Source organism: Tinamus guttatus, unplaced genomic scaffold, assembly GCF_059628265.1.
Source record: "Tinamus guttatus ecotype Peru unplaced genomic scaffold, ASM5962826v1 Tinamus_guttatus_pri_ptg000510l, whole genome shotgun sequence".
Taxonomy (NCBI): domain Eukaryota; kingdom Metazoa; phylum Chordata; class Aves; order Tinamiformes; family Tinamidae; genus Tinamus; species Tinamus guttatus.
Genome location: NW_028289044.1, coordinates 902,802 through 930,585, shown reverse-complemented (window position 1 = coordinate 930,585; position 27,784 = coordinate 902,802). Strand labels below are relative to the sequence as shown.

The following is a 27,784-nucleotide window of genomic DNA, read 5'->3' as shown; positions in this document are numbered from 1 at the left end:
GTGAACTTCCCATTGCTCTGGTGAAAAAATATCAGAGAACTGCTAAATCTCGTAAGTCTGTTTAACTCTGTCATTCATTTAAGCAGATGCTGTCCAGTGCCTTTCAGATAAAACCTAGTTTAGTCTTTCTGGTGCTGAAGTTGTTAGGAGTTGAAGCCATTCTTTGAGAGTCTGTGACATAAAATTTACAATATTTCTATTATAAAAGTACACACTTTTGCTTGAAATTCACTTAAAGCATCTTGTGAAAACTAGAACTGGGTGTCCAGTAACATCTGACTGGTGAATAGGCCTGATTTCCCTGGTAATATTTTTGAGTAAGCAAATCCAAACCCAGTGACCTTGGAGAGAACAACGAGCCTCAGAGTTGCTGCCCTGCAGCTTTCACCTTGAGGCTGAAAGGGCTGCATATGTATGAGGCTGCAAAAGTGTTTCCACACAAATAAATGAAGTACCTTAAAAATGTTGTGCCTTTGGTCACAGGACCCAGTGAAAGCGACCACGAGCTGGGAGACAGTCGACAGCCTGTACATTTCAAATGGCTGTGAGATTTGGAGAGACTCTTCCTAGAAGAGAAACTATGATTTATAAATGTGAATAGCAGTTCCTTTGCAGCCTGGTTTCCTAAGGACATGAGACTGACTATTGAGTTGAGCCAAAGCTGATAAACGACTGCTGAAAAATCTCTCCCCCTCCACCAGCCACCCATGCCTTCCTCCTCCTCTTTCAGCTTGTGCCAAAGATACTAAGGCCCTGCAAGTTCCTTTTAAATGGCTCATAGGAGAAAAGGACCCAGATCAATGCTGTTCTTGAGGAAGAAGCTGCAGCCTGAATTGCCACTTGTGATTATCCTTCCAAGCTGGCCAGCCAGCGCGTGCCTGCCGGCCTGCCCGTGTGCACGTGCGTGACTCGAGACCCATCCTTTGCATGCACCTCCATTACCCAAACAGTAGTTAGAGGACGTAGAAGACGTGGTGATGACATTCAGCTTATAGGGTAGAGAGGAGGAGGTCACAGAGCACATGCAGGGTTACTGTGGTGTAGGTGGGTCATGAATCAATCACTAGTTCCTCTGCTTATGAAACTGCTCTATAGTAATTTTTATGAGCTCCATGACTCATGTTGAAGGGAAGAATTAGAACAAAAGAAGATGAAAAAGTGCATTTTGTTCTCCGTGATTTCTTTTTTCTTTCCAGTATGAGCTTCTTTTATTGCTTTGTGTTTTTTATTTCGCTAACTTAGAGAATGGCTCTTTTTAAAAAAACCTTTTATTACTCGTCTGAAGGTGTACAATAAAGTTTCAGTCTGTTTCCTTTAAATCAATTTTAGCAATGGGAATTCAGCACTTGAATTGAAGAGCTCAGGGAAACTTCAGTAAATATTGACACTGAGTTTGTCTTTAAATATGTATATGCAAGTGTCCTGCTCATAAGAAGGGTATTTGGACTAAGAGAGCTGAAATTGTCTATTTGTGAAAGAAGATAAAGTATTAACCTTGTTACCACTCCTGTTTTAATTGAATTTTAAATTACATTATTGAATAAAATTGAGGTTTTTTTATGACTGGAGCAAAGTTACTAAATTTTTGTTGGGATACATTTGCACGTATGTTATCCATATAATCCACTCCTCCATTTTTCACTCCCAGTGGCAAGACAATACCTCCCAAGTCCTGATTTCTCCACAGCATTGTCACCAGTAACTCATCCACTACTAAGCTAGGCTTTGGAAATGTGGCAAGCCTGAACACATGCTCTTACAGTTTAATGTGATCTTCCAGAGGCACAAGGAGTGTCTGGTCAGAGCGGGAATTGGGGATCCCCTGACTTGGAAATTATAACTTTTTACCTAAACTAGACTTCTTAAGTCTAAGAACATGATTATATTTTATCTGGACTACCAAGAACACAATCCTAAGCCTCACATTATTTTAAAACTGTATTTTTTCTATTCTGAAATTTTAAGTGCACTGCAGTATTGGACGGGAATAAAGATCAGTGATATTTTACAATATAAGCACAGTGGGAGTAGGGTGATTGGATCAGCATTAGAGAGATATTAGAGCATATGGGGGTTTTTATTTCTGTGTTTTTGCATCTTGAATGCGTATTAATTAATGCCACTTCTGCTGATTTTCTTAGAGTGTGGTCATGGTTGTTTTCAGTGAAGATAAAAACCGGGAGGAACAGCTGAAATACTGGAAGTACTGGCACTCTCGTCAGCACACAGCCAAGCAGAGGGTCCTCGACATTGGTAAGTAGAAGAGGATCTCGGGAGGTTGCAGATGAATTTACCGACGCTGGGAGTCTCCCGGACCTTGCCCAGAGACATGGGGGGATTCTCTGGCAGTAGCTTCAAGGTTTGTGGTCCCTAGGGGGCTGCGAAGCAGCAGGGCCTGTGCTGCTGCCTCAGGAGAGCGGCTCGGGAGGCAGCGCAGTGAACGTATCTAGCGCCGTTCCAGCTTGCGGCGTCCATGTCAGCGCCTCCTCAGGAGTGGCCGGGGCGCTTGTTCGTGTTTTTCAAGCTCTTCTTTGATCTGGTGCCAGCAGTACAGCAGTTGTGTTAGGTGATCTGCTGGGCTGGGAGGCTGTTGCCGCAGAGGCCTCGGCGCTGCCGTGTCCCTGCGGTCCCCGAGCTGTCCCCACGCTGCATCCCTGCGGGGGCGGCGCGTACGCACCGGGGCCGCTCACAGCCCCGTTTCTGACCGTGGTCTCTCACAGACGTAAGGGAGAAGCTCTGAACTCTGATGCGCTACCCTGAGAGCACTGTTTACCGTTCATCCCATCTAAGGTATTTACAAGCCCATTTCAGCCACAGCTGCCCCATCCGCATGCTTGGGAAGCTTTCAGCAGAGGAAGAACGTACCTACTGCCACGGAGCCCAAAGTCGAGGTCTGTGGGAGTGTCTAGACTTGAAGCGCTTCTCCCCTCCCACATGCAGTTTACACACGCGGCAGCGCAGCCATCTGCAGTGGATTCCAGTCAAAGGAGTCGGCTAGACCAAAGCAGGCCAAGTCTGTTGAGTTTTGACTGCCCGAGGGGACCAAACCATTGACTAGCAGGAACAAGAGGGAGTAGAGTGGGGAAGGGGAGAGCCGAGCGCCTCGGAGAGAGGGCTGAGGAAAACCCTGCAGGACTTGAGGGGCGATCAAACATCTCCAGCCCTGAGAGCAGGCCCTAAGTGGTCCTGCTCGCCTAGTGCCTCTTGACTTTCAAACGCTGCAGCCTCCAGTGGGGCTGGAATTATTTAGAGTCAAGTGTATTTGGTCAAAGATACAGGGCAGCTTTTCCTGAAGCTCCTCTCTGCCTCTTGTCCGATCGTCGTAGTTCTGGCCTGGTCATTTCTGGCTGAAATGTTTCCTCAACTCTTTTTTTCTTTTTTTTTTTTTTTCCCCTCTTTTGGAGTACTTGAGGCAGTAAAACCTCCCCCCCCCAGAGCAAATGACTCCGATCATGACACATGAGAAGAGCAAGTATGTCATGTCCCAGCTATTCCTGAAGCCTGCCTGGTTCTGTGCTAGTCTGTACAAGCTTGCAATACCTTCGCAGGTATGTGCTGAGAAGCAGGATCCACTGCAGTGCCAACACCCTCCGAGTGCCGCAGCGGGATTTCGCTCGCCGTGTCCCTGACGCTTCTCAGTCCTCCTAGCCAAGTGGACCAGCCTGCGATAGATATGCTGTAAAATAGAGCTCTGCGAAACAAATGCTGTGCATGAGCTCTGTGTTTACCTGTGTTAAAACGAATGCCTTTTATGTTTTCACTAATTCGAGAAGGACTGAGATGAGATGAATCTGCTCCAATTTTTGTGGTATGTTCGTGCGTAATGGGGATGTAATGATAAAAATCATCCCCTGTCAGATGTAAAAGCTGTAAGAACACAGTTCCCCTCAGCGTTTTCGGGGGACCTAAGCGTTACTATGTAGTATTTTCTTGTGAACTGTTGAAATGTGGCCTTAGCTCCAGGCAAATGCAGTGGTTTGAAGCACTTTTCCTTTTATATGGCACTTCACAATTGCGGACGTTTGGCTCCTGTGCTGTCAGTTTTGCTTTCCGTTTTAGGACAGAACAGTTCCTAACTAGAATTTACCATATAAGCATCATGATCTATTAAGCAAAACTTTACATTTTTTTCTCATGGGATCTGATCAGCTTCACCCAATTCAGAATTTGGTTCTGCTTTGAGTGGGGTTCAGACAGGGCTTGAGCCAGATGACATCAGTGGTCCTTTCCAACCTGAATTATTCTTTAGTTCTACAAAGATTTCCTTTTATGTTAAAAAATTTCACCCTAGATCCTTGAAGGGCTCCTGTAGAGGGATGCTGTTTTAGCACCCAGTCCTATATAAGTGATCGGAGAGTTATGTGTGAGTGCGACTGACAAGTGCTGGGATGCTCCCTGGAGAGCCACTTACAGTTGTAAGCCTCAGTGTGAGGGGCTTGCTCAGGTTCTGGGTTCTGGGTACCAGGTTCTGCCCATCTTCAGGCAGTCTCTGTCTTCTGTTAGCCCCTCTTCTATTTGATACTCTGGGTCCCACTCCCAGGTATAAGCCACATTTCTGTAGACAAATCTGTGTGTGTTAGGCTTGTGACTTACTGGTCTGTGGCCCTTTCTGGAGCTGTGGCCCCTTGCTTGGAACCACTGGCTGCTTAATAAATACTGCCAGCATGCATAAATATGTAAAATACCCCCTCTCCTCCCCAAAGTCATACTTCGCTTTTTCAAAAGAGCAAAAAACAGGAGATTCTCTTTATGCCCGTGACTTGGAAATGCCATCATATCAGTTCTCTGTGTAGCCGAAGGAAATTCCTGCCCTTGTCCCCCCCAGATTGTCCCCAGTCCTGAGCAGCAGTCGTGTCTGGAGCAGTGGCAGTGGTGGGAGTCCCTGTGCCTCCCTGCTAAAGCCTGTTCCCTGTGATCACTGACCCACAAAATAAGAGATAGGACTCATGAAAGTAAATGAAACGCTGCGTTTAGTGACTGGGGCTCTAATGAGGGTTTGAGTCCCAGCTTTGGGGATCATTTGTGATCATTGAAGATTAAAGCTATAGCAAAATAACCTTTGTTCCCTGAAGTTAATAGGTATTATTTTCTGTCATTTCCAGTATATAGTGTTGGGGGCTGAATATAAAGATCTGTAGTTACAAAGTATCATTGTTAGTGTGGCAGGACTTAGGCAGTGTGTTGGCTTGTGTTTTGTAATCTCCTCCTACTACAGTGGCTGTTTCTCTCTTTATGTCTTCTCACCTGGATTTGACCTGTCATTTTCCTTATCTTGCTGAAGAGACACCTTGGATCAGGGATTTTGAGTATTTCTTGCACTGGGTGCCTGCAGTACTACGGTGTGTAGCATATAAGGGCCCACATTTCAAATTAAAAAATGCATCATGAAGCATATGTAAAGGGTTAATCTTTTATTCAGTTCCTTTTAAAGTCTCTATATATGACTTGCCATAAATATATTTAACATGTTCCATAGACACGCTTACAATCATTAGTATTATGTTAATTTAAATGTTTGTAACATTTTAAATGTGTGAATTCTTTTTAAGTGTGTATAAATTAACTTTTAATCTGGAGTGTGACTTGCACTATAACCAAAGGTGACAAAGGCACTTTTTTTTTTTCCTTTACGGCAGCTAATATGCACTGGTGGTAGCTTCCAGAGTGAAACCTACTATGCTGCCAGCTTCTCTCTACTGATAAGCGGTTATACTAACCATTTTTAAACTTTTATTTTATGTGGTTTTGATTTTTGGTTAGTCCTGGCCATCAGCTGCAAATCAGAACTGAGCATATGAGTCTGCTGAGTTTGGAGAAGTTGCAGAACTGGGTTTTTAATAGTATAAGCAGGTACTTAAATGTAAGCAGGTGCCAGGTGCTTGAGGGAGTAGACTTGAGGATTTGGCACTTACTAAGCAAGAAAGAAAAGTGTTTTCCAGAATTTAAGCTTTGAACAGCTATGGATTTTGGTAGAAAGGAGGCACTTCTGCACTTTCTAGCAACAGGAGTGAGAAATATTTCTGACTTTTGCACAGCACTGTGCGGTGGAATTGGGTTTCCTCTTTTAAAGTAATTCAGCATAAAGAATACAATAGTAGACTGCAGTAAATATGTACTTGTTTGCTCAGGATCAGTGCCCTAATTTGATCAATACTGGAAGAGCTTCCAGCAAAGATGTACAGGAGTGATGTACAAGTAAAAACCTTTAGATTGGGATTATCTGAGCTCCAGAGTTTTCCCCATATTTTATCCCGCATAGGCTGTATTATTTATATATTCAATACAAAAACTATCACAGTGGCTTATAATAAATGCAAATGATTAGTGTTTAATGTTGAGATCTGTCCCTGTCTAATGTGCAGCTTACCCAGTGAGAAAGGACTTCCTGCAAAGCTGTTCTCTGCGGTATTGAAGAGCCCCAGTTTTCTATTTCTGGTGACTCACAGCAGCAGGAGAGGAGAAATCATAGACACACTAACACTTTCCAAATATCCTTGGATGTAAATGCTTTCTTAATCTAGTGAGGATCTTTCAAAAATCCTTGTAAATGAGCAGGAGTGGAATGCAGTTCTGCTTCTGAGCACCCGTCACGTAGGCAGTTCATGAGCTTTGCGTGCAGCAGTGAAGGACGCGGGGCCGTGTGCTGGGGTCAGGACAGGGTTGGTGAGATGCTGCCTTCTGACAGCCTTTTCTGAGAAGAAAATATGAGTTTGCAAGACATCTTGTTCGTGTCTTTCCAAAGAGCACCTACACAGCACGCCCATATGCAGCAGGCAGTTCCATGAGGCACTTCTTGGGTGAATCATAAATTTAAGAGGTGGGTGGATGTGTGCACATGCATACTGAATTACTTAGTGTCTTCTAATTCCTCTCATTTGCATTCCTACGCTGAATTTAGACAGTAAAGCCAATGACTTCAGGTAGAAAGGGGATCTGAGTTCATGAAGGGAATAAAAACCTGCCAGTCCTCTCAGACACCGTGTTGAGTTGCTGCATCACAGAATATCTTTGCTATGCTTAAGCCTGTGGTCAGAACAGGGGTTCCTTGCAGTGTCCAAAGTCCTTTCAGATATCCCAAGTGCACAGTTTTACTTGTCTGGTAAAATCCCAGCATCCCTGCCTGTCAGATGAGAGAAAAATGTACTAATTGCTTGTGGCTCTTTTATGTTAAATCATCATCTTTGCAACAAGAATTTTGTTATAAATACTTTTGAAAAAAAATGTTATTTTTAGAGACATTATTTTTGAAAAGGTAACCAGGGAGAGAAAGGAATGCCACATTAATTTGGGTGTCTCATTTATAGAATACAAAACCACCTGCTTTCTACAACTGCATACAAAGCTAAATATCAGCATGATTCTGAAGTACAGATTTGGGCAAAAGTTAAAAATACCAAGATTGTTGCGTTGCATAATCTGAGCTCTCTGCTGCTGAGACCAATTATAGCCCTCAAGGGCTTCTAAGCAAGTGTATAGATACGTGAAAGATTTAGTGTATTTTCTTGAAGAATCTGAAAGTTCCCTTAGTCAGTTAGGTATCACCTCCATACTGAGTTGATCTCTCGCTTAGTCTGTCATCATAGAGAAGAAAGTGCAAGAAACTGGCTTGCAAAGGGAGTAAAAAGGAGGCTTATCCCACTTTGCTTTCTGATCATAAGGGAGACCTGGAAGTTTTCTTCCTGATGTGCTTTTCTCCTCTTACTTTTTTTCTGTCGTCTTTGAAATTCAGGCTTCCTCCTGGTTTCTTCTCCTTTTTGGCATACCAGTTATTCGATAATATCAAAGGCCCTTTTGAAATAAATGAGAAAAGGGTGCAGGTTATGTGTTCAGACAATTTAAATATCTCTATGTTTTGTTTCCTATTTTAGTGTCACTTACACTTTGAAGAAACGTGTTCTGTGGGTATTTGACAGGGATCCAGCATCTGGTGCTGTAATTCTTAAAAAAGATAAAAAATTTCCTTTGATGATAGGGGTAATAGCTGTATCTTATCCTATTAGAAATCTTTAGGCTTTACCATAATGTCATTTCTCTACCTCAAATGCTAGACGTTTCTTTTAAACATTTCAATAGCCTTAGTTATTTTTCCAGTTTCAGTTATTCCTTTTTACTGCCAAGCTAATGAATGCACCCACTCATTCCCTCCATAGCCATACTGATTCCTTTTTGAGCGTAAGGAGTATTTTGCAAGGACATTAGCTAATGAAGTTGCACTCAAGCTGCAGCATATTACCTCCTTGCAAATAGATGCAGTAATAACAATACATAAACAACGTATTAGAAAAGCCATTTGAAAAAGCAAAGGGCAATTCCACTTTTGTACTGTGAGCTATAAAAGAGAATCCCTCTTCATGATTTTTTTCTGTTTGTTATTTATTACAGCTGATTACAAGGAGAGTTTTAACACCATTGGGAATATTGAAGAAATTGCTTTCAATGCCGTGTCCTTTACTTGGGATGTCAATGAAGAAGCAAAGGTGAGGAAAAGCTGTGCAGATTGTGCTTGTTTATAAAATCCTCCCTCAGACACCGTTCCCCTCCTCTCTGCTCTGTAACCAACATAAGAAAGATAAGTGCAGGTGAGAAATCCTGTTCCCCTCCAAGCCAGGCAAATGTTGGTCTGCCCCTGGCTCCAAGGACTGTGGTCATCCATAAAAGGCAAGATGGTAGGTAACAACTGTCAGGATGAGGCTGTGTTCACACACGTAGCCCTGTCAAATAAAAGGGGACGCAGTCCTGAGGAAAACCTGCAGGGCTGTCAGAGCACAGGTCCGTGTCTGTGGCCTCTCAGTGATTTTCCATTTAAAATGTGCCCAGCCTGAAAATCAGTGAGAGGGTTTTATTGTACTTGCAAGGTCAGTGTAGGACACAAGGTGAATGTTTCCTTTCAGCAGGTTATCATCTTTCTTTCTACACTATTAACATCACCAATAATCAATATTCTGTAAGCTAGACTATACTGTCCCCGGTATTTATGCCACTATTTTTCATATGGTAACACAGACTGGCCTGGCAGTTAGAAATTAGCTTATTTTTGGAGTTTTCTTCTTTTTTTTTTTCAAAATGGTCAAATACCCTCAAACATGGAGTTTTAGAAGCGAGAATGTGACAGCTACAGTGAACCTAGAAACGAGGACAGCAGACTGCTGGTTTTCAAGTATCTTGTCAATAAGGGCATCCAAAGGGTAGCAGAATGTTTTAGCTGCACGGACTGGTGGAACAGAAACGAAAAGCTGCAGGCAATCCTCAGCAAGCAAGCAGCAAGGGAGATGGGCTGTGCGATGGGTAGGGATAATGCAGTGTTCTCAGGGATCCACACATAGTAAGCAGTGCAGTCTTCATACTGAATACAAAACACCCAGCACTCAGGTAATACAAAGTGTCTCTCAAATGTGCAGTTTCATGCACAGGTGCCCACTGGATTTCTAAGAGAGCAGTGGGAGACTCTCCTTGTGAGAGACTGCACTGAGCTCACTATCCTGACGTGCTTCTTCACTGAAGATGCTGAAGGCTTTAGTAACAGGGATTTTCATAGCTCATGCACGTTTTAAAAGAACAGAGCACTATGTGAAGAAAAGATAATATTTCCAAAACTATCCAGCTCTTTCCAAAGGTGGACCTTGGTCAGCTGCTGGATCCAGTTGCTATTAATGCTATATTTATTCATGTAAAACTCATGTTTACTCACCCCAGCCTAAATGTTCCCCTGAAATGAGGATGTGGCTCTTATGTGACTCTTATTTAAAAATAAGGCACTATATTGTCCTCTGCCATCACAACAGATGACCCCCGTGTGCATGTGGTCATTGCACAAGCCAATACACGATTCGTTTGGGATGTCCAGCATGAGGGACCCTCCTCACAAGCCTCTGGGTTGAGGCACAACCAGGTCTAGAGCACAGCAGCCCCATCTCCCTCCCAGCAGTGGTTACCCATCACCATTGCTGGGGCCAGCAGTTCTTGAGCACACTTGATTTGCAGCTGCAAGCCAGACTGAGCAACACAGCATATTGATGGAGGAGCAAAAAAGTCTCCTGTGCTAATACCAGGTGTTTCCCACTGCTGTTTTATTCCTTTCTAATATTGCACTGTTCACACTCTTGCCTCCCTGAGGGTCAAAACATTAAGAATACAACTCTCACTATAATCATTGGGAATATAAATAGTATGTGGGAAATATATATAGTAAATTGATGGCTATATTACTGTTTCTCAAGTAAAAAGTTGGGAGGAGTGACATTTGAGAGAGCAACTTGCATTTCTGCAGGAAGCAGTCATTAAAATAATATTGTTTAATGCTTAATTTACTATCAGGAATAACTATTAAACGTCTAATCTTTTAGAAATTCGAACTGAAAATCAGTATCAATAATGGTAAGGAGGTTCATAGCATTTCTTGTTACTGGGCACTAAAAAATAAGTACAATGTGTGTTTTTGAGGTTATCACCATCACTAAGGCATTTTTCCTGCCCTGCACGTGTGTGCATGTACATACATGCTGGCTCTTGTTGCAAAGTTGAGTAAAATAACCAGTCAGGCTCACACTGGGAATTCCCATAGGATCCCCCTGCGGTGTCTGAAAGCTGCATATTCAGAGTCACGTCACTGAACACTGTTTTTTCCCCAGCAATTACCTCATCCAAGAGAGCTAAAGAATTTCAAGACCTAATTACAGACTCTCCTTTCTTAAGCTTTTTGAACGGTGATCCTTAAACTGGCTCCATTGTTTCTGCTCAGTGTTGTTTTCCCTTTTCTCCACAATTTCAAGATGAAAACTAACCTCACCAGCACAAAGACCTTTCTCTTCTGAGTCAGACAAAAGCGGCACAGAGCAGTTCTTTCCAGGGCCTCTATGATGTTACATGGCAAAGCCCTCCACTGGTCTCGGAGGAAGAAAAAAAAATCCAGACCAATCTTTGAAACTGCACAGGGAAGCAATCCTTAAAAGTGAAAAAGAAGACAAGGAAATCACCTAAGAGAATATCCCTGTCTGTCCTGGGAGAGTAAATCCTGCATCTAGTGAGAAGTGTCTAAAGCATCAGACTTCTCACTTTGATCTCCACGTGGAGGGCAGCTTTTTAAAGCCAGATTCCTCTTCCCACACTCCTTTCTGGAAGCCCTTTGGGATGGAGGGGTAAGAGCCCACGTGAGAGCGCGAAGCTGTCCCGTACCAAAGGGAGCCTGCTAGGGATTTGTGAGACAGCAGCGTCTCTTTGGGACAGGACGGGAAAGGAGTGGGAACCCGTAGGAGACACGCGGAGACCTCCCGTTGTCACAAGGGGAGCCCAAGGAGAGCCGGGACCTGGCTCTACCTTCAAGGCTCTGGTCTTTTCTGACCGCTCTGTGACCAAACAGGAGCCCAGAAGGGAAGAGGGACCCTCAGACGATGGGATAATCTCCCTCTTGCTTCTGTTGGACCAGAGGAATCCAAAGTCTGAGTAACAGTCAGCCCTGTTAAGAATTTTCTCTGCTGTATCTGGAGCGACAGCAGTCCCCTCCAGGGCTCTCCAGGAGAGCAGAGTTGGGCCCTGCACCACTCTACCTTTTTCTGCAACCTTTTCTCCTGGGGTCATTTGCTAGAGTTTCCCATCGATTTATGGTTGCAATACAGGGAAGGGAAGGGAAATGGTCTAAACCCCCACTGAACTCTTCCTTATTGTTTCCTTTGAGACAAAATCACTCTGCAGCAAGGAAGCATCAGTAGGAAGTGAAGAACACTTTTCATATGGTCCACTATCCCTTCACTCCCCCATTTACTCCTATATATAAATATACATGATCTATAAGCAAGGTGACTTTCTGGTTTGCCTGTGGTTAAACCTGAATATAATTTTTTGTATTTTTAAAGGAATTCTTTAAAGGAAGGTGAGAAAATAACACATAACACTGGCTGACTTTTCAGCCATCTTTTAAAAGTTTTTTATGATATGTAAAAGGTGATACGCTAAAACCACCTTGCTGTTGATCTGCAGAAGATCTCTTTTGCAGTGTCTGGCAGGCTGACAAAATTCTTGTGGAGGCTTTTGAACAGCTTCCTCTTTGGTAGACATATCCATCTGCCTGTTTGCAGTCTTGTTGCTGACAGAATTAGATTTGTGAGAAAGATAATTAAGAACCAGAGCACTCTTGGTCAAACAAATGTCTCTTTTTTGATAAATTGTACCACCTCTTTTAGGTAGGTCTTCACTCTGATTAATGCTTTGCTACCTCAAAATGGTTGAGATGATGTTACCTCTGGAAAAAATGTCATTTTGAAAGTAAGTTCATACAATGATGCAACCTCTGTGAGCAGTCAGTAAAAGACAATATAACCTTAAAGCGCACAAAAAATACTTCGCAGTGGTATCAAAAGATACTGATTTCTACAAAGACGTGCAACTCGGAGTGGCAGTGAACAGACCTCTTGGAGGTGTGTAGTTCACCCAGGTGCTGGCCCATATGTTTTGGTGTGTAGAGCCGTTGCGCGCGGTGCTTTAGTTGCACATACCTGCGTGCAGTCACTGTCCTTGTGTGTTTAACTGAAACACACATCTTTAATCCAGAGCTTGCTGAGGCCTCTGGGAACATTTCCAGTTATTTAATGAGTTCTGGCATAGCCCACAGAGCAGTAAGCTCTGTTTTCAGTGAGTGAGTGATTTGCTGGATTAGGGTCTTATGCACTGTGGGCCAAAAAGAGCCATGATTCCAATGGGCACAATTGTAAAACTGAGTTGATGAAACCATAGACTCTAGCAGTGATTTGTATTGTCAAAATCCTTCTTTTGTATGTTTTTTATTATTTTTTTAAGTTTGGTAGGGATATTTAGTACAAGTTTTGACTAGTGTAAGATTTATGATGTTCTTAATTATCCATTTCCTTCCTAAATTTCATTGACTTTCATTTCATTCAGAAGGAAGTTATTATTTTTTACACTCTCAGAATTTAATGATTGTAGGTAAGGAGACTTTATTTTGAGGAGTTAGTGCCAGAAATTATATAGTAATAAACTCAGAGCCAGCTTTAACAAACCATATCTGTGTATATATATGTGCATGCATATCATGCACCATGAGCACATATGCAAGCGTACATATTTATATTAAAGAAGAGTTAACTTGTGATAGCAAATAATGTTGAAATTTCAGTGTGTATACAAATGGTTCAGTAAGTTTGCATCTGGGACTCAAGGCAAATGGCATTTTTATGTAGTCGCCGGGGTGTGGTGTGGGTTGAGGAAGCTTCAAAAGAGCAGTGTAAACATTTGCTGGAGACATTTGTATTGAAATAAAACAAAGGTCTTACCTTTGTATGGGATTTATAAGGTAACGGCTGGCAGGAGAAACTATAAACCCACACTTTTTATGTATTCCAGGAATGATGGGATTGGTGTTATTCATTAAAGAGACAAGTCATTTAACTCTTAGTTGTTACAGTATGGAGGGATGAACCTTTTTAAAGCTGAGGACTTCCAGGATTTTGTAAAGACCAGTCCCCTAGACATGGATTCTGTATTTTGCCTGTGTTCGAGAAATTACTTGAAGTTTCTAATTTTGTGATACAACCCACTCTTCCCTCCCTTCTGCCCTTGGCTTTTTCTGAGACGATGAGAGCCAGAAATGTAAATAGTAATAAAAGGCTTATATTTAGAGGTTTCGTAACTGCAGACCTTTAAAGTGCAGAAGCTGAGAGACCACAGCAGGAGTCGTGTTGGCTGGATTCAATGATAAAAGGGGAAATGCATTTCTGAGCCTTGCCTTCTCTTAAGGCAGGTGGCTGTGTTTGTGTCTTGTACATCACTAATTACGCTGCAGTGTTTAACAAACAGTCAGTAATTCACTTAATAACAGCCACACTGTGGAGGAGAAGCCTCCCCCGAAAGAGCAAGCTTTTTCTAGACATTCCCTATTAACAAACAGAAGAGTCGTCGTTACATTAGGCCACTTTAGAAACTTTCTTTCAGGCATCAAATGTTTCTCCAAATTAGTTTTTCATTGCCAGTGGCATGCCTGAGCTGGAGACTACATGGGTGGAACTCTGTATTAATTGCTCTAATCTAAGATATGCTGACATTTAAAAAAAAATATAACGACAACCCATACTTGTTCCTGATAGCAAAACATTGCTAAAATCCAGTTTGCACAGGAAAAAAGATGGTATGTGAATTCATGTACTGCCATAGTCACATCCGTGAAAATAACTCTTAAGTCAAGTGTAGACAGGGCCCTAGGAAAAGCAGCAGAGATTTCTTCCTCTGCTGCCATTTTTGCCTGTATTTTTCTAGCCATAAACCACCGCACAAGAGACCAGAGCAAGAGAGCTCTTAAGCCTGGTTGTTTTCCAAGAGGGATAGAGCAGGACTCTGTGTTTCCGTGGCCCCTGGGCATTGCTTGTCCCCGGCCTCGCTCGTGGGTGCAGTCACCAAGGAGGGGAAGCGGCAGCTGCACGGGGCGAAGGGGCAAGTGGAGTCATTGCCCTCCTCAGCAGAGCAGGACGTGGCCCAGGGCTCCCTGCCTCCGGTTCGCCCCGGGGGCCTGATGTGCCACTGTGCTGTGGCTGGTAAAATTCGTCAGTAATGCAAAGAAATGCTCCCTAAAATCAGCTCAGGGGACACAACCTGTGTCCTCTTCCTTCTCCCTCTGTGCTCACAGCCAGGTTTGTTTTAAATTTATTTATTCATTCATTTTATCCAAAAATCAGTTTTGTGCTTTAAAGAAAAGCTAATAAAAGTGGAGTCAAAAAAATCTTCCAAAATAAATGATGTGTTTTAGCTCAAGTAAATCTGTCTATCCTCATAGCAGAAATGATGTGACAGAAATTACAGCACACTTCTTGCACATGAACGTACAGTCATTGCTCCTCAGAGGGATCCTGATGTATTACAGTGTCAGGATTAGGATATTGAATCTTACAGCATCAATCTATTATTCATACTGAATAATCTGTTGTTGCTGCATTGGGACTCTTAAAAGGATAAAGTCTGTTGCTCTTGCTGCACTCCAGGTTTCTGGAAGCAGTGGAAGAGACGACCCACAGCCTATGTCCTCGATTAAGATGGACAGTGCCTTTTTTTTAACTTTCCATGTGCTTGTGCAGCAAACATGATAGATGTACAAGCTGTTGCGTGGACACAAAGTCTTCCCATCCCCACTCACATTTTTACAATACAGTTCAGAAGATCCCTGTGCTGAAGTATGGGCAAAAATACAGGTTCTGCTCTGCTTCAGACCTCATTCCATTGCTCTGTGTTCATACGTACATTAAAGCATTGACACTGTAAAGGAGACTTAAGGCAAATGAAAATGCAGGCCATCGTATTTCAAAGGCATATGCACCCGTACCTACGCTTACCTTTGGATCTGGAAGAGACCAAGCTGTAATTTGAAACAGAAATAACACTATCAGCTTCAAAATCAGAGTTTCACCTAGGGCCCTTCCCTGCCTCCCTCCTCTCTCCTCAGTTAAAGTTCAACTATTTCATTTGTAAATGCAGCTCTGCGATACAATCAGAAGCAGAAATGCGGAGGTGCCATTAGCTCAGTCAGGCAAACAAGCTGCTCTGGCTCCATCATAAAACAACCCCTGACTGTAATGTTAAGGTCTGCCATTAAAGTATCCCTCCGCCGCCGGTGCGGCATCCCGTCTTTATTCCGTGCTGTCCTTCCCCCGAGGGGTATCAGCACTCTGTTCAGTCCTGCTGTGTTTTTCCCCACTGTGGTTTGCAGGGGGAGGGCTTCCTTCAGCCTCCATCTTCTTGGGTCCTCCCAGGGCCTCTGGTGTCTCCTCCGCTCGCGAGGGCTTCACCAGCCCCCCGGGTCCTGCTGGGGAGCAGGTTCACGAGAGGTCCCATGAAGCTCTTTTTTTCTACCTGTGTTGTTTCTCCTGCAGGATGTTTCACTTTTTGCTATGGTTCAGGACACGTGTCATGGTAGTATTTCCTTTTTCATAGGTATTCTCTATTTCTATCTATCTATTCTTAGATATTACCTGTTTTGTACATATTTTCATCCCATATTTGGGATGTTGTGTGTGTTTTGTTTTTTTAAAATCTGAGGGAAACTAAAAAGTATGATCAGGTTAATATGTAATTAGCACTCATTATTATCTGGAGCATGTATTAACACATGTTGTTCATGGGAAGAGCAATTGGATTTTTAATACACTTTTTCGTCCCTCAAATTTCCAGGACAATGTGCTGATTGGGAAGATATGAATGATATTTCAGATCATGTAACAGCTTTCTTTGCACTGAAATGATCCTTGGTTGACTTGCTGGTCTGTGTCCCACACTGGTATGGTAGTTAGAAGGCATGAGGTAGCTAGTGGCTATCAGTGGACCCAAGGGGGTGTAGAGGGAAACCACGAGACCAGTTTCTGAGTAGAAGACAGGCAGCGGTTGCAGCATGCCAGGAGCCTGGTCATTGCCAGGATATAGGAGGCCACATGGTGAAGGGGATTTTTGAGAAAGAGGTAGAGAAGGGTAAAGACCCTTCTCGAGTTTCCTAGCTATGGGGATGGAAAGGCCATATCTTAAAAAAGACTATACTGAAAAAAAAATCAGTAAGATTTAAAAGTAACGTAACTAAGAGGAAGCAAAAACTCCTATTGTGGAGCTGAAATACTTTTCTGTATAATCAAAGAAAAAGTGTTTATAAAAAAAAAGGATAGGAGTTTTGTTTGGCCATACTGAATTTAAATTATGAGATGGCAGAAGAACAAGCCAGAGAAAAGGATGGCTAGAAAGGACAGTGCAAAGTTGCTTGCTTTGGCTGTGTTCACAATTAATACGAGTATACAGAGCAGGTTTGTAGGATGGAACTGTCACAGTTAAAGACTTGACATCCATATGAGACACATTTTACCTCAGATCATTGCTAGTCAGTTCCCAGAGACTGAGCAAGCATTAACAGCTGGACCACGAGGTGTTCGCCCAGGACACGTCTTCTGGTCTGACTCTTCCTAAAAGAAACCAGCTTGGGCTCTCTGAAGCAGCTCTGTGGTGCACATCAAAGTACAGCAAGTTGAGTCCAGCAAGTGATTCACTTCAAACCCAAACTCCTGATCCAAACTTAAGTGTTAGCATTGATACACACTAGAAGTCTACCTTCTTGTCCCAACATGATGCCATTTTTTTTGTATTTGCCTTTTATGTTTCCCATTAAGTACCATGTGTTTACAGAAATTTATTAGTTTATTTGCACCATGTATTTAAAGCAATCTTTCTGGTACACAGATTTTCATCACGGTGAATTGCCTGAGCACTGATTTCTCCTCGCAGAAAGGAGTCAAGGGGCTTCCTTTGATGATTCAGATAGATACCTACAGCTACAACAACCGCAGCAATAAACCCATCCACCGAGCCTACTGCCAGATCAAAGTTTTTTGTGACAAGGTAAGTGGATAGCAGAATTACAGTGGAGAGAGGAAGGACATTGTTAGACAATTTATTAGTATTGCTGTATTTTAGACCTAGTTAAAAGTTGTTTCCTCTCCCAAAGAATAATCCTTCATGGTAAAATTTGGATGAGCTATATTATAAATCAAACAAGTTATCACCAAATTATTTCACTATTTGGACCCTCATTCTTCAGTTTAACTGCAATACTAGGGCTGCATAAGGGCAGCGTGATACAGGTATAGGAAATCGTCATAATGTAAAGGTCTCTGGGAGGTCAGTGCTGACCATAGGGTCATGCAGGTGGCTTGTCTGGTGATCTGTCCCTATGGTTCTAGCAACAGGATAGGGAATATGTAAGCTTTGAAGAAGCTTTTTCTTTCCTTCCTTCCTTCCTTCCTTCCTTCCTTCCTTCCTTCCTTCCTTCCTTCCTTCCTTCCTTCCTTCCTTCCTTCCTTCCTTCCTTCCTTCCTTCCTTCCTTCCTTCCTTCCTTCCTTCCTTCCTTCCTTCCTTCCTTCCTTCCTTCCTTCCTTCCTTCCTTCCTTCCTTCCTTCCTTCCTTCCTTCCTTCCTTCCTTCCTTCCTTCCTTCCTTCCTTCCTTCCTTCCTTCCTTCCTTCCTTCCTTCCTTCCTTCCTTCCTTCCTTCCTTCCTTCCTCCCTTCCTCCCTTCCTCCCTTCCTCCCTTCCTCCCTTCCTCCCTTCCTCCCTTCCTCCCTTCCTCCCTCCCTTCCTCCCTCCCTTCCTCCCTCCTCCTTTCCTTCCTTCCTTCCTTCCTCCCTCCCTCCCTCCCTCCCTCCCTTCCTCCCTCCCTCCCTCCCTTCCTTCCCTCCTTCCTTCCTTCCCTCCTTCCCTCCTTCCTTCATCCTCCACATTTTGTGGTTCAGCAACATTTTCTTTTTTACTGCTCCTTCTTTTGCAAACTTTCATCTTTTTGGTCCTTTCACAGTGGGCTACCCCACTTTGTGGAAACTGGTATTCTTCAGCTTCTTCTTTGGCAGTATTCTTCAGTTTCAGAACAGATCACAGCTTAAGTGAGTTTGACAATGTCATGACTAGCTGTAAGTACCACCAAGTAGAAACAATTGCTCAAAAATTTTATCTCAGTGATGATTCTTAAGTGAGACCACTTTTCACTTATACTTTACAACTGACAGCCAATGAACTTAATCCCTCTGGGAAAGATTTTCTGAAGCAGAAAGCAGCAGTAGATGCTGAGATTCTAGTCAAGGTTCAAGAATTCGGGAGCCTGTGTGTGTTTAAGTGACTATGAAAGTTATCCAAATTAGTTTTCCCATCTTACAGATGAGAATAGAAAAGCAAAAGGCCGTGCCCCAGGCAATACATAGCATTAACTTCTAAAGAAAGGGTAAGAGTTCATCTGTTCCAGCTCTCTTGCTGCTGCTCCTTCCCCTTTTTCAGTTAATTCCCTTATTGCTGTCTTGACAGGATCTTGAGGGCTAATCAGTTATATTACTGGAGAAAAAGTTTTGAAAATAAGGAATATGAATGTATGCGGTGAGGTCTTCCTGCAACCAAAATGTTATGTTTTTAATTGTAACTTTCAATGTCAAATATTTACAGAGATTTGAAGCTCTGGTTATTTAATTGGTATCAAGTAACAAGATGTTTTCACTTACCTGTTACGGAAAAGCAGTTAGAAAATTCTGAATCATCTTTTTAAAAAAGGGAAATAAATTCAGAGCACAAACTCATCCAGGATGGCCATAAGACGCAACTGCCAGAGATTTTGACTAATACATGTTCATTGCCTCTATTGACTTAATTGGTATTTCAGATTCGCTGAACAGGAAGCACGAAATGAGTGTTGAGACTTTTAATCAAAACTGTCTCGTAGTAAGAGAAAAAGATCACAAGGATAAAGTGTTAAGAACATCAAAACTACACTGAAAGTGGGAACTGGAGGACTCAAGGGGATTGGTAAAGGGATATGTATCTGTATAATACAGATGTATACACACGTGCACACAGGGCTTTCTGACTTGGTGCAGTGCTGAAAATGAATGACAATTATCTTGGTCAGTTCACATGGCAGTTTGTGCCGGTTGGCACTGTTGAAGGAGCCCGAGGCCCAAAGCTCTGCTCAGCTGTGTGCCTCTCTACTGACTCAGGTAGTCACAATGCTTTAGTGTGTGATTAAATGTTTGGAGATGCAAGCTCAGGTGCGAACCAAGCTGCGTGGCTACGTTCCTGCCTGCACGGAGCCGTCCCGTGCGCGCAGCGGCCCCGGCTCGTGATTTACTGCGAGGCCTCGCTGCTCGGGATGCTCTATCCCACCTCCCGAAACAGCTGGAAAAATTCACAGTGCACCGAGAGAGAGAGCTGCTGGGCACGTATCCTTATCCTTTGCCCCCCAAAAATAACAGGCGGTCACTGGTCGACGAGGTGCTAAAAGGAGGGTCCCTGGCTCAGTTTCTCTTCCAAGTCCGTTATTTGCCCTCTAGTGACCAAGATAGGACTTACTGCCCATGTGGTAAAAGCCCTCGTGTTCTTGCCCTACTGTTTGTCACACTTAACTAGAAAAGTATTATGGACCGTTTTAAAAAAGAACAAACATCAAATGATTTTTGCACATTTTCAAAGTATACATTGCATCGTTGTGCCTCAGTCCAACAGATGTAAAGAGAAATTCATGGGGAAAGTGCCTGATTTGTTTTAATCTTAGATGCTTATCTAAGTTTGAAACATGAAAGAAAAGATGTTTCTGTATCTGATATATCTAGCATTATGCTATCTACTACTAATGATAGTATCTATATTATCATTATAAATGGTCTTTCTATGGTGATGGTGCCTCTTTAGGGCTAGTAGTAGTGTTTATATAATAACTTGGTTAAATTACAGGTACATGTGTCTAATTTTTAAGAAAAGCACCCGATTAATGTCCTTTGGCTGAAACACAGCATAACTGCTATGAAAGAGCATCCTTGAAGAACTAAATCTGCATTTAGCAGTTTTGTCAGTATCTGTTCAGGCAGTTACTTAAATTTACTATTCTTTTGCATATTAGTTAGAGAGCAACCCAGACTCAGATCAAACATGTGCTTTATGCAACATAAGTGAATGGATATAAAGGCTGCAAAGGTTGTAATTGCTAGTTTGCTCCTGATTCATTCTCCAATCTTTGGTCCGTGTTTCTTTTCCAGTGGGCAGTCTTCAGATCAACTGTTGTGGTGCTCATCTTGTTTTCTCAGTGCTAATTCTCTCTGCCCTTGTAGTCTTTTTATCATGTGTGGATCACTTGTGCTGTTTTATCATAAGGGAATATTATTTTTATTCCTTATGTGGGTTGTCAGGGAAACTTGCTACCAGGGCTATTTATATTTATATGTTGCAAAATACTTTAAACACAGGGTAGGGAAGAACTAGCAACTTGGAGACATTTCATTTTCTCTATGTGATTAGCTTTGCTGAAAAGAAGCAGCAGCATTTGACTTGGCAAATACCATGACATTGTTCTTCCAAATTAATCCTGTTTTCTTTACTCAGGGAAAACTGCTTGTTGTTTTGAGTATATGCCATTCCTGGCCTCTAGTCTTCAATATGCATAGTAATAGTGAAAACTAAAAAATATTATGGGATGCGGAGCATATTTAATCGCCAACCAGTCTTCAGCTCTAGAGAGAAGAAAGCTGTAGTCTGTAGGCCTGTCTTATCAAATGTGAAATAGAATCATAGAATCATAGAATCATAGAATGCTTAGGGTTGGAAGGGACCTCTAGAGATCATCTAATCCAACCCCCCTGCATACGCAGGGACACCTAGAGCACGGGGCACAGGACTGCGTCCAAGCGGGTTTTGAAGATCTCCAGAGAAGGAGACTCCACAACCTCTCTGGGCAGCCTGTTCCAGTGCCCTGTCACCCTCACTGTTAAGAAATTTTTCCTTAAGTTCCTATGGAAAAAAATACATTGAGCTTGATCTAGAAAAACGCATTCGCGTGGGCCTTATAGCCATGGTAGTCCTTACTGGGGTGAGACGCGGCTGGGCTGGAGCTGAACTGCTTCCCGGCTTGTAGGACGTGGCCCCAGGTGAATTACAGCCTTGCAGAACGAGCATGTCTTGGATCAGCTGAAGTTCCCAGCCTGGGTTTTGCTCCTGGACGGCGGGTGGCGGAGCCGCGGGGGCAGCTCGGCGGCGCGAGGGCGCGGGCGCCTCACGCTGCCACAGGTCCCTGTGGCGCCGGGGGCGGCTTCGTGCTCAGGGGTTGCCTGCATCCCCGGTGACTTGGTGAACTCGGTTCAAGGAGACAACGCTGTGGCACCTTCCCAGGTTCCTGGTTACAGAGATTATCAAAGGAAGGCAGCAAAACATGCCTTCTGTCACGTACAGAAGGCCCAGTCCCTCTCAGCTCTTACTTTCCTGAGGGGAAACTCACGCTCCTGGCTGTGTGGAAAAATCCTCTGCACGTTCACCCGTCTACCTGAGCGTCATCGGAGCTGCAAAACAGAAAGGCAGGGCTGCCCGGCAAGGCAAGGACGCTGCTGTGCAGCACAGTGCTCCCAGGCGCACGCCTTCCTCGTGGCAGAGCGGTGAGGCAAAGCTCTTCCTCTTCTGTCAAAGAACAGGAGGCCTTCAAAAATAGCGATGTGCCCATAGAAGTGCCAGTTTTGGCACCTAAGGACATAACTGGATCTCCCGGAACTTGGGCAACTTCTGAGGTTGAGACCAGTGTGACCTGGCTTGTGAAGCCAGTGTTCCTGCTAGACGCCTTGTTCCTAGCAGACATCTCTTTAAAGGGATGTTTTTTCCTCCACCTGTTTCAACCTCTGGAAATCCATTGATAGATAACAACCAGGAGTCCATCTTTCCTTGTATTTTTTTCAGTCTCAGAGCATTGGCTCATAGATGAGCTTTGCGGTCATGAATGGATATTTCTGACTTTGCTTCCCTCCTCCCCATTTTCTTTTAAAGAAGCTTCTAAATTTAAGTTGGAAAAAAATCTTTAGTTCTTACATGCTGTCTGGCTGTGAGCATAGGGATCTTTAATAGTCTTCACAACGTGATTATATTCGTATTTAAAAAGTAAATTAGAACTTCAAAGGAGGTGTTGCTGCTTTTTATGTCAGTAACGAGTTTTATTTTCTAAACTTGTTGGACATATATTTACATAACAGAAGCCTGCAACTTCCCAGGAGTTCTTGGGGTCTCATCGGGCAGTGCTCCATTGCTTTCAAGTTTCTTGAGGACTTCTGCCTGTTTGAAATGCTGTAGGAGCCCTTGTGTTATTGGCAAGTTCATGTAGCCTTCTGGCATTGGAAGATCTCAAAGGCCTTCTCAAAGCTGGCTGCTACGGGGCAGGCCCACCCCAAGGCAGGTGGGTGGAGGCGAGTTTAGGAAACGCTTAGCGTGGGCTTGATCTAAGGCGAGAGCAGAGCTGCAGGGCCCTCTCCCAGCACGTAACGTGGGGAGCGCTGGCTCCGGCGCTGCCGCCAGCCGCCCGTGTGGCGGCTCCCGTGTCCTGCCGGGCTGTCAGCCGGCTCCATGGGTGCCGGCGGATCCGTGTGGCTCAGCAGCCCTGGCACCCGCAGCTGGCCGGCCTCCCGCATGCCCAGGCTTCCGTGGCGAGTTTCAGGATATTGGGCTCGCCCAGGTTTTGGCATTTCCAGCGTGCCAGGCGCTGCAATTCCAGGCCCTGCAGGGGCTGATGCTCACGTGGGTTCCCCCTAGGGTAATACCTCTGCCTTGTATTTTTTTTTGCATCAGGGAGCAGAAAGGAAAATCCGTGATGAAGAGAGGAAGCAGAACAGGAAGAAAGGCAAAGGCCAGGCATCTCAGGCCCCGTGTAGTAACTGTGAGTAAGACAAGCCCTTCTCGTCTGGCCTAAGTCTGCTTAATATGCCTTGTGTCATAACTGAATAACTCTGTGGTCTTCCCAACAGCTGAAGGGAAGCTGAGTGCTCTCCCTCTGCAAAAAAAGAGCGATATCACCTTCTTCAAAACGATGACTGATCTGGATTCCCAGCCCGTTCTTTTCATTCCAGATGTTCATTTTGGAAACCTGCAAAGAACTGGACAGGTAGGAAATAAGAATAATGAGATGAGCAGGTATCCACCTGCAGCTCGGGTGCAGGTTTTGAGTCATGTTTTACAGAAAGAAAGCACTGTCCCTGGTGACTATTTCAGCTGTCAGTTTTGGTAAAAGTGGCTCTTGACTAGGCCGGCATAGAGTGCACAAAAACACTTAGCAAAGACCTAATAAACAAATGCTTTTCCTAGTTCTGGGCATGAAAAAGACATTTATAGTTCATTAATAATGGACTGCTTTATGTTTTGTTTTGGTTTTGTCATTATTCTGCTAAGAAGAAAGAATGGAAAAAATAATCAATATTTTTGAAGTAGGAGATGGATTTGTGCCTGACAGAAAATCTTTTTTCTTTGAAAATACTAGTTGACTTGATGAAATAAAGTGCCACCTTGTGGTAGAAGAGGTCCCCCCTCCCTGTGATGGTTGAAAACAAGGACCAGTCTTAAATGTATAATGAGGTCCAGCTCATTATAAATGTAAACACTACCACATGTTTCTGTAGGCACCACCTATAGATCTGATAATTCATTAGAAGAATATATTTGGACTCCAAAATGTAGTAGAGGAAATAAAAATGTACCATGCTACTTCTAACGGTCAGTAGTGACACGCTGCTGAAGTCATGGAGTCATTATTACCAGTGACAAAGTCGTTGCTGACTTGACTTTGAAGACCTACTTTATTGCTTAGGGGGAAACTGCAGACCTGAATTTAGCATCAGTTCTGCCTTTTTTTTTATATGAACTTGCTATTTATTATGCATTCAGAGAGTAGAGTTGAGATATTTGTGTGTGTGTTTATAAAGACAGGTTCTCGATGATCAAATTTTATATGCATCTTCTATAAAATATAAAAGTAATGAAGACTAAGTGATACTAAGTTTGAATTGCCATTATTTTAAAGCATTGTGGTAGAGCAAAGCAGAAAGACTGCAGACGTTGCAGTCCCAGCTGTCACTGACTTACTCTCCAAAAATGGAAAGACTCCCACTCACATGGCAGTGCTAGGTACCTTCTGTCCTCATGACTTTCAAATCAGAATGTGGATTTGTCTCAAAACAGAAGAAGATGGAGGCATATCGTAGTGCATGGAATCCTGTTAATAATTTTCTAAACTAACTGGAAAATAACTGGTTTGCTCTTAGCTCTTAGGCCATGTTCAGTCCTGACGTCTAATTCTGTGTAGGCTGCAATATCAACATTTGTGTTACCCTGAACTTTTCAGTTGTGTTTGATATTTCTGAGTGGAAAAATGGTTTATTATGCCAGTGCTCTGCAGCTACTTTCAGCACCTGGACTTGGAATTGTGAGTTCAGATTTGCAAATACACCTCTGAACTATTTTCCTCGTATGAGGGGTTCAGAGTTTAAAGGCCTCTCTGGCTAGGCATTGAGGTCCCAGGGAATACCAAATTCACTGAATTTTGATCTGAATTATGCCAGCATGAGTCTGGATATTTGTCCATGTGCATGGCATACTGTGGGGAATTTGTCAGACTGTTTTGTAAAGCTTTCCACATGGACTGTGGTTTTGTACCTCTGCTGCAAAGATTAGCCACATTTTCTGCTGTTGTAAATTTGGTCTCAGTGAATGTGAATTATGCTGATTTACACTGAACAAGGTCCTGAACTTCTTACATCTAGCTATCCACAGCATGTGCAAAATAGATATATATCATCTGTACTATTAGTGATGAGATTTCCATTAGGTTTGTAGTTAATATTGGCCTTTCTGGTTTAATTAGGTTTTTCAGACAGCATTGAATACATATAAAAGCTGGTGAGTGTTGTGGCTTAAGTCATATTAAAGGTAATTTAGGTGAAAAGTGATCTGATTTACAGGATTGTGAAATAATTGAAAAAATGCTATAAGCCAGAGAGGACAGTGTGTCACAATGCTGTGAGGTGTTTCCATTAGGCAATATTCAACAGCAGTTTTTCTAAGCTGCACTTTCTCCAGATCACCATTAGAAATATGGATGTTTTGTTTTATAGAAGGAAAGGGGTTTTTAATAGATGAATAGATGATGCAAATCTGTTGTTGTCTTTTCTCCCTTTTGAAGTTACCCTGCAGCAGGTGTCTGAGCTCTGGGAATAATTTTTTTTTTCTATTTTTCTAGGTTTACTACAATACAGATGATGAGAGAGAAGGGTAAGACGTTTATTGTTGAGCAAATTTTACAGTTAGCAGTCCAAAGCCTTAGAAAACAGACTCAAAACCCCGAAACAAACTAGATTCCTTTCTCCCTCTCCCTTCATATTCTTCTATGTAGCTGCATAGCATGTAGAACTGGTAGAAGTTTCTTTTATGTTATTTTTTTTTCCTGCATGTGAACTGGCTTTTTATAATCTCCTTTTATTTGTACATTTTCAAGTAAAACAGTTCAATATAGGGGGAGGACAGTGTATTTGATAATAAAACAACTTTTATATAAACTTTGGAAAATCAGTTCAAAAGCAATCTGTCCAGGAACTCTTCCATAAAGCACTGAAATTTGGCAGCTGCTCAGCCGCACATGTGCATATACTGTGTATATATGTATATATGTGTCTATGACCTGCTCCGGGTGCCGAGGGGCTGCGGTGGCAGCAGCCTGGGGACAGCAGCTCCCTGGCACTGCGTGTCCCGGTGGCCTGCTGGTCTTGATCCCCTTTGCTGCCCCTTCTGAGCTCGCAGGCTTGCAAGGTCTTGGCTGTTTCAGAAATCCTGAGGCTGTCTCCTTGTCCCAGGGTGACCCAGGATGGTGAAGGTGAATCCATGCTGAAATGTGGGTTTACCTCCTTCCTTAGCTCTTACTTCTTTTCCTTCTTCTTCCATAAACATTTAAGGAGTTACGGGCCTTTGAGTTTTCCAACTCATATGCAGCTTAGGAGTGGGTTTTCCTGTCACCTGTCCCTATCGGTCAGTCTGGGCAATTCGAGAGGCTTGGAGAGTTCAGATAAGCATGAAGAGAGAAATCCTTGCAGTTTTGGGTCTGTTGTTACTTGAGTAGCTGGTGGCCTGTTTGCCAGAGTACAAAGTAAGCCATATCTATGGCAGATGTCTCCTGTCTTGTCAGGAGGCAGCTTTGCCCTGACATGGTTTGTGTGGTGTGTTTTCTAGTAGCAGTGTCCTCGTCAAAAGGATGTTCCGGCCTGTGGAGGAGGAGTTTGGCCCATCGCCTTTGAAGCAGATGAAAGAAGAAGGTCTGAAAAGAGGTAAGAGTCAGTTCTCAAGAGTTAAAAATAAAGCTCGGGGATTCATGCCCTCAATCAGCGAAGGGTAGGTTGGCTCAAACCAAGTTGGTTGCTTGATACTAGTGCAACTGTGGAGTAAGACGTCGATGCCAGAATTATTGGCATAATACCTGTTAGTATGAAAGAAAACATTTTACCAAATGCTAGTAATAATTTTAAAGCAGCCAATAAAGAGAAAACAGGTTGTATACTCTCTCAAGAAGGGATGAATAAACAAGTTTGTATAAAATATAGAAAAGATAGAAAATACAAATACAAAGAGGTTGTATTTGAGGGTCAAATACAGAGACTGAGCACAGACAAGTGCAGACTACAGAGTGAGATGAATCTGAATAACATCTCACAACTTTCCTGCCCAATGAGAAAGTTAAGGCATGGTCAGATGTCCTCCAGCAGACCTAACTGAAGTGTTTAAGCATTTGTTTCCCTTAGCTGTTTGTTACTGCCCTAAGTGACATTACCACACTCACGTTTCATGTTCTGTATTAGGTGAGCTGCTGTTTACCAGTCTGCTACAATGCAGGTTAACTGGAATAGCAATCAAGCTATGATTTAGGTAAAGTATCCAACTTTGCAGTCAGGGTAAGGATGAGCGTATGGTGGTTTGGTCCCCTCTCTGTGTTGCATACAGTCACATCCCACCCATGCAGCACAGGAGCAGTGACATTTAGGTGATCACTTCTTGCACTACTTCTGCTAGACACTCTGGAGAGTATTTGTCATTTCTTCAGTCTCTGCAGTTCTGTCATGTAAGTTCAATGGAGACTCCAGGGGCATGAACAGCTTATATAACTCAGTCTGGGAGACATTTTGAGGGTGACTCATCACCTTGTGAGACAGCAAAGCAACGAACCACAGAGGTGAACTCAACTGTTCTCAGCTAGGCCACTCTTAAGCCTCCTTAGGAACAACTTCCCATTACCCTGCACTTGCAGAGTTTCTTTGTTGATTAGAATGGTGCCCATGAACCATGCAAGGTACCAAGCATGGAGGCATATATCTCCATGAAATAAATGTTGGCATTATCTTTTAATTTAATCTTCAATTAATTACTTAAAGCCAGCATTGGCCATAGATTGTGGTTGTCCCAGAACCCTGGCCAAATTCACCTGATCAGCGTGGCCTCCAT

At 43.1% G+C, this 27,784-nt stretch overlaps 1 protein-coding gene across 1 annotated transcript in view; it reads left to right on the top strand.

The window, feature by feature from the left end:
• Window positions 1–27,784, top strand: part of GRHL2 (grainyhead like transcription factor 2) — a 50,051-nt gene that overhangs the window by 10,780 nt on the left and 11,487 nt on the right. The window contains 7 exon segments of the mRNA XM_088533588.1: window positions 2,142–2,253; window positions 8,383–8,477; window positions 17,212–17,370; window positions 23,099–23,186; window positions 23,275–23,411; window positions 25,539–25,570; window positions 26,522–26,616. Of these exon segments, the coding sequence (XP_088389714.1) occupies window positions 2,142–2,253; window positions 8,383–8,477; window positions 17,212–17,370; window positions 23,099–23,186; window positions 23,275–23,411; window positions 25,539–25,570; window positions 26,522–26,616 (718 nt within the window).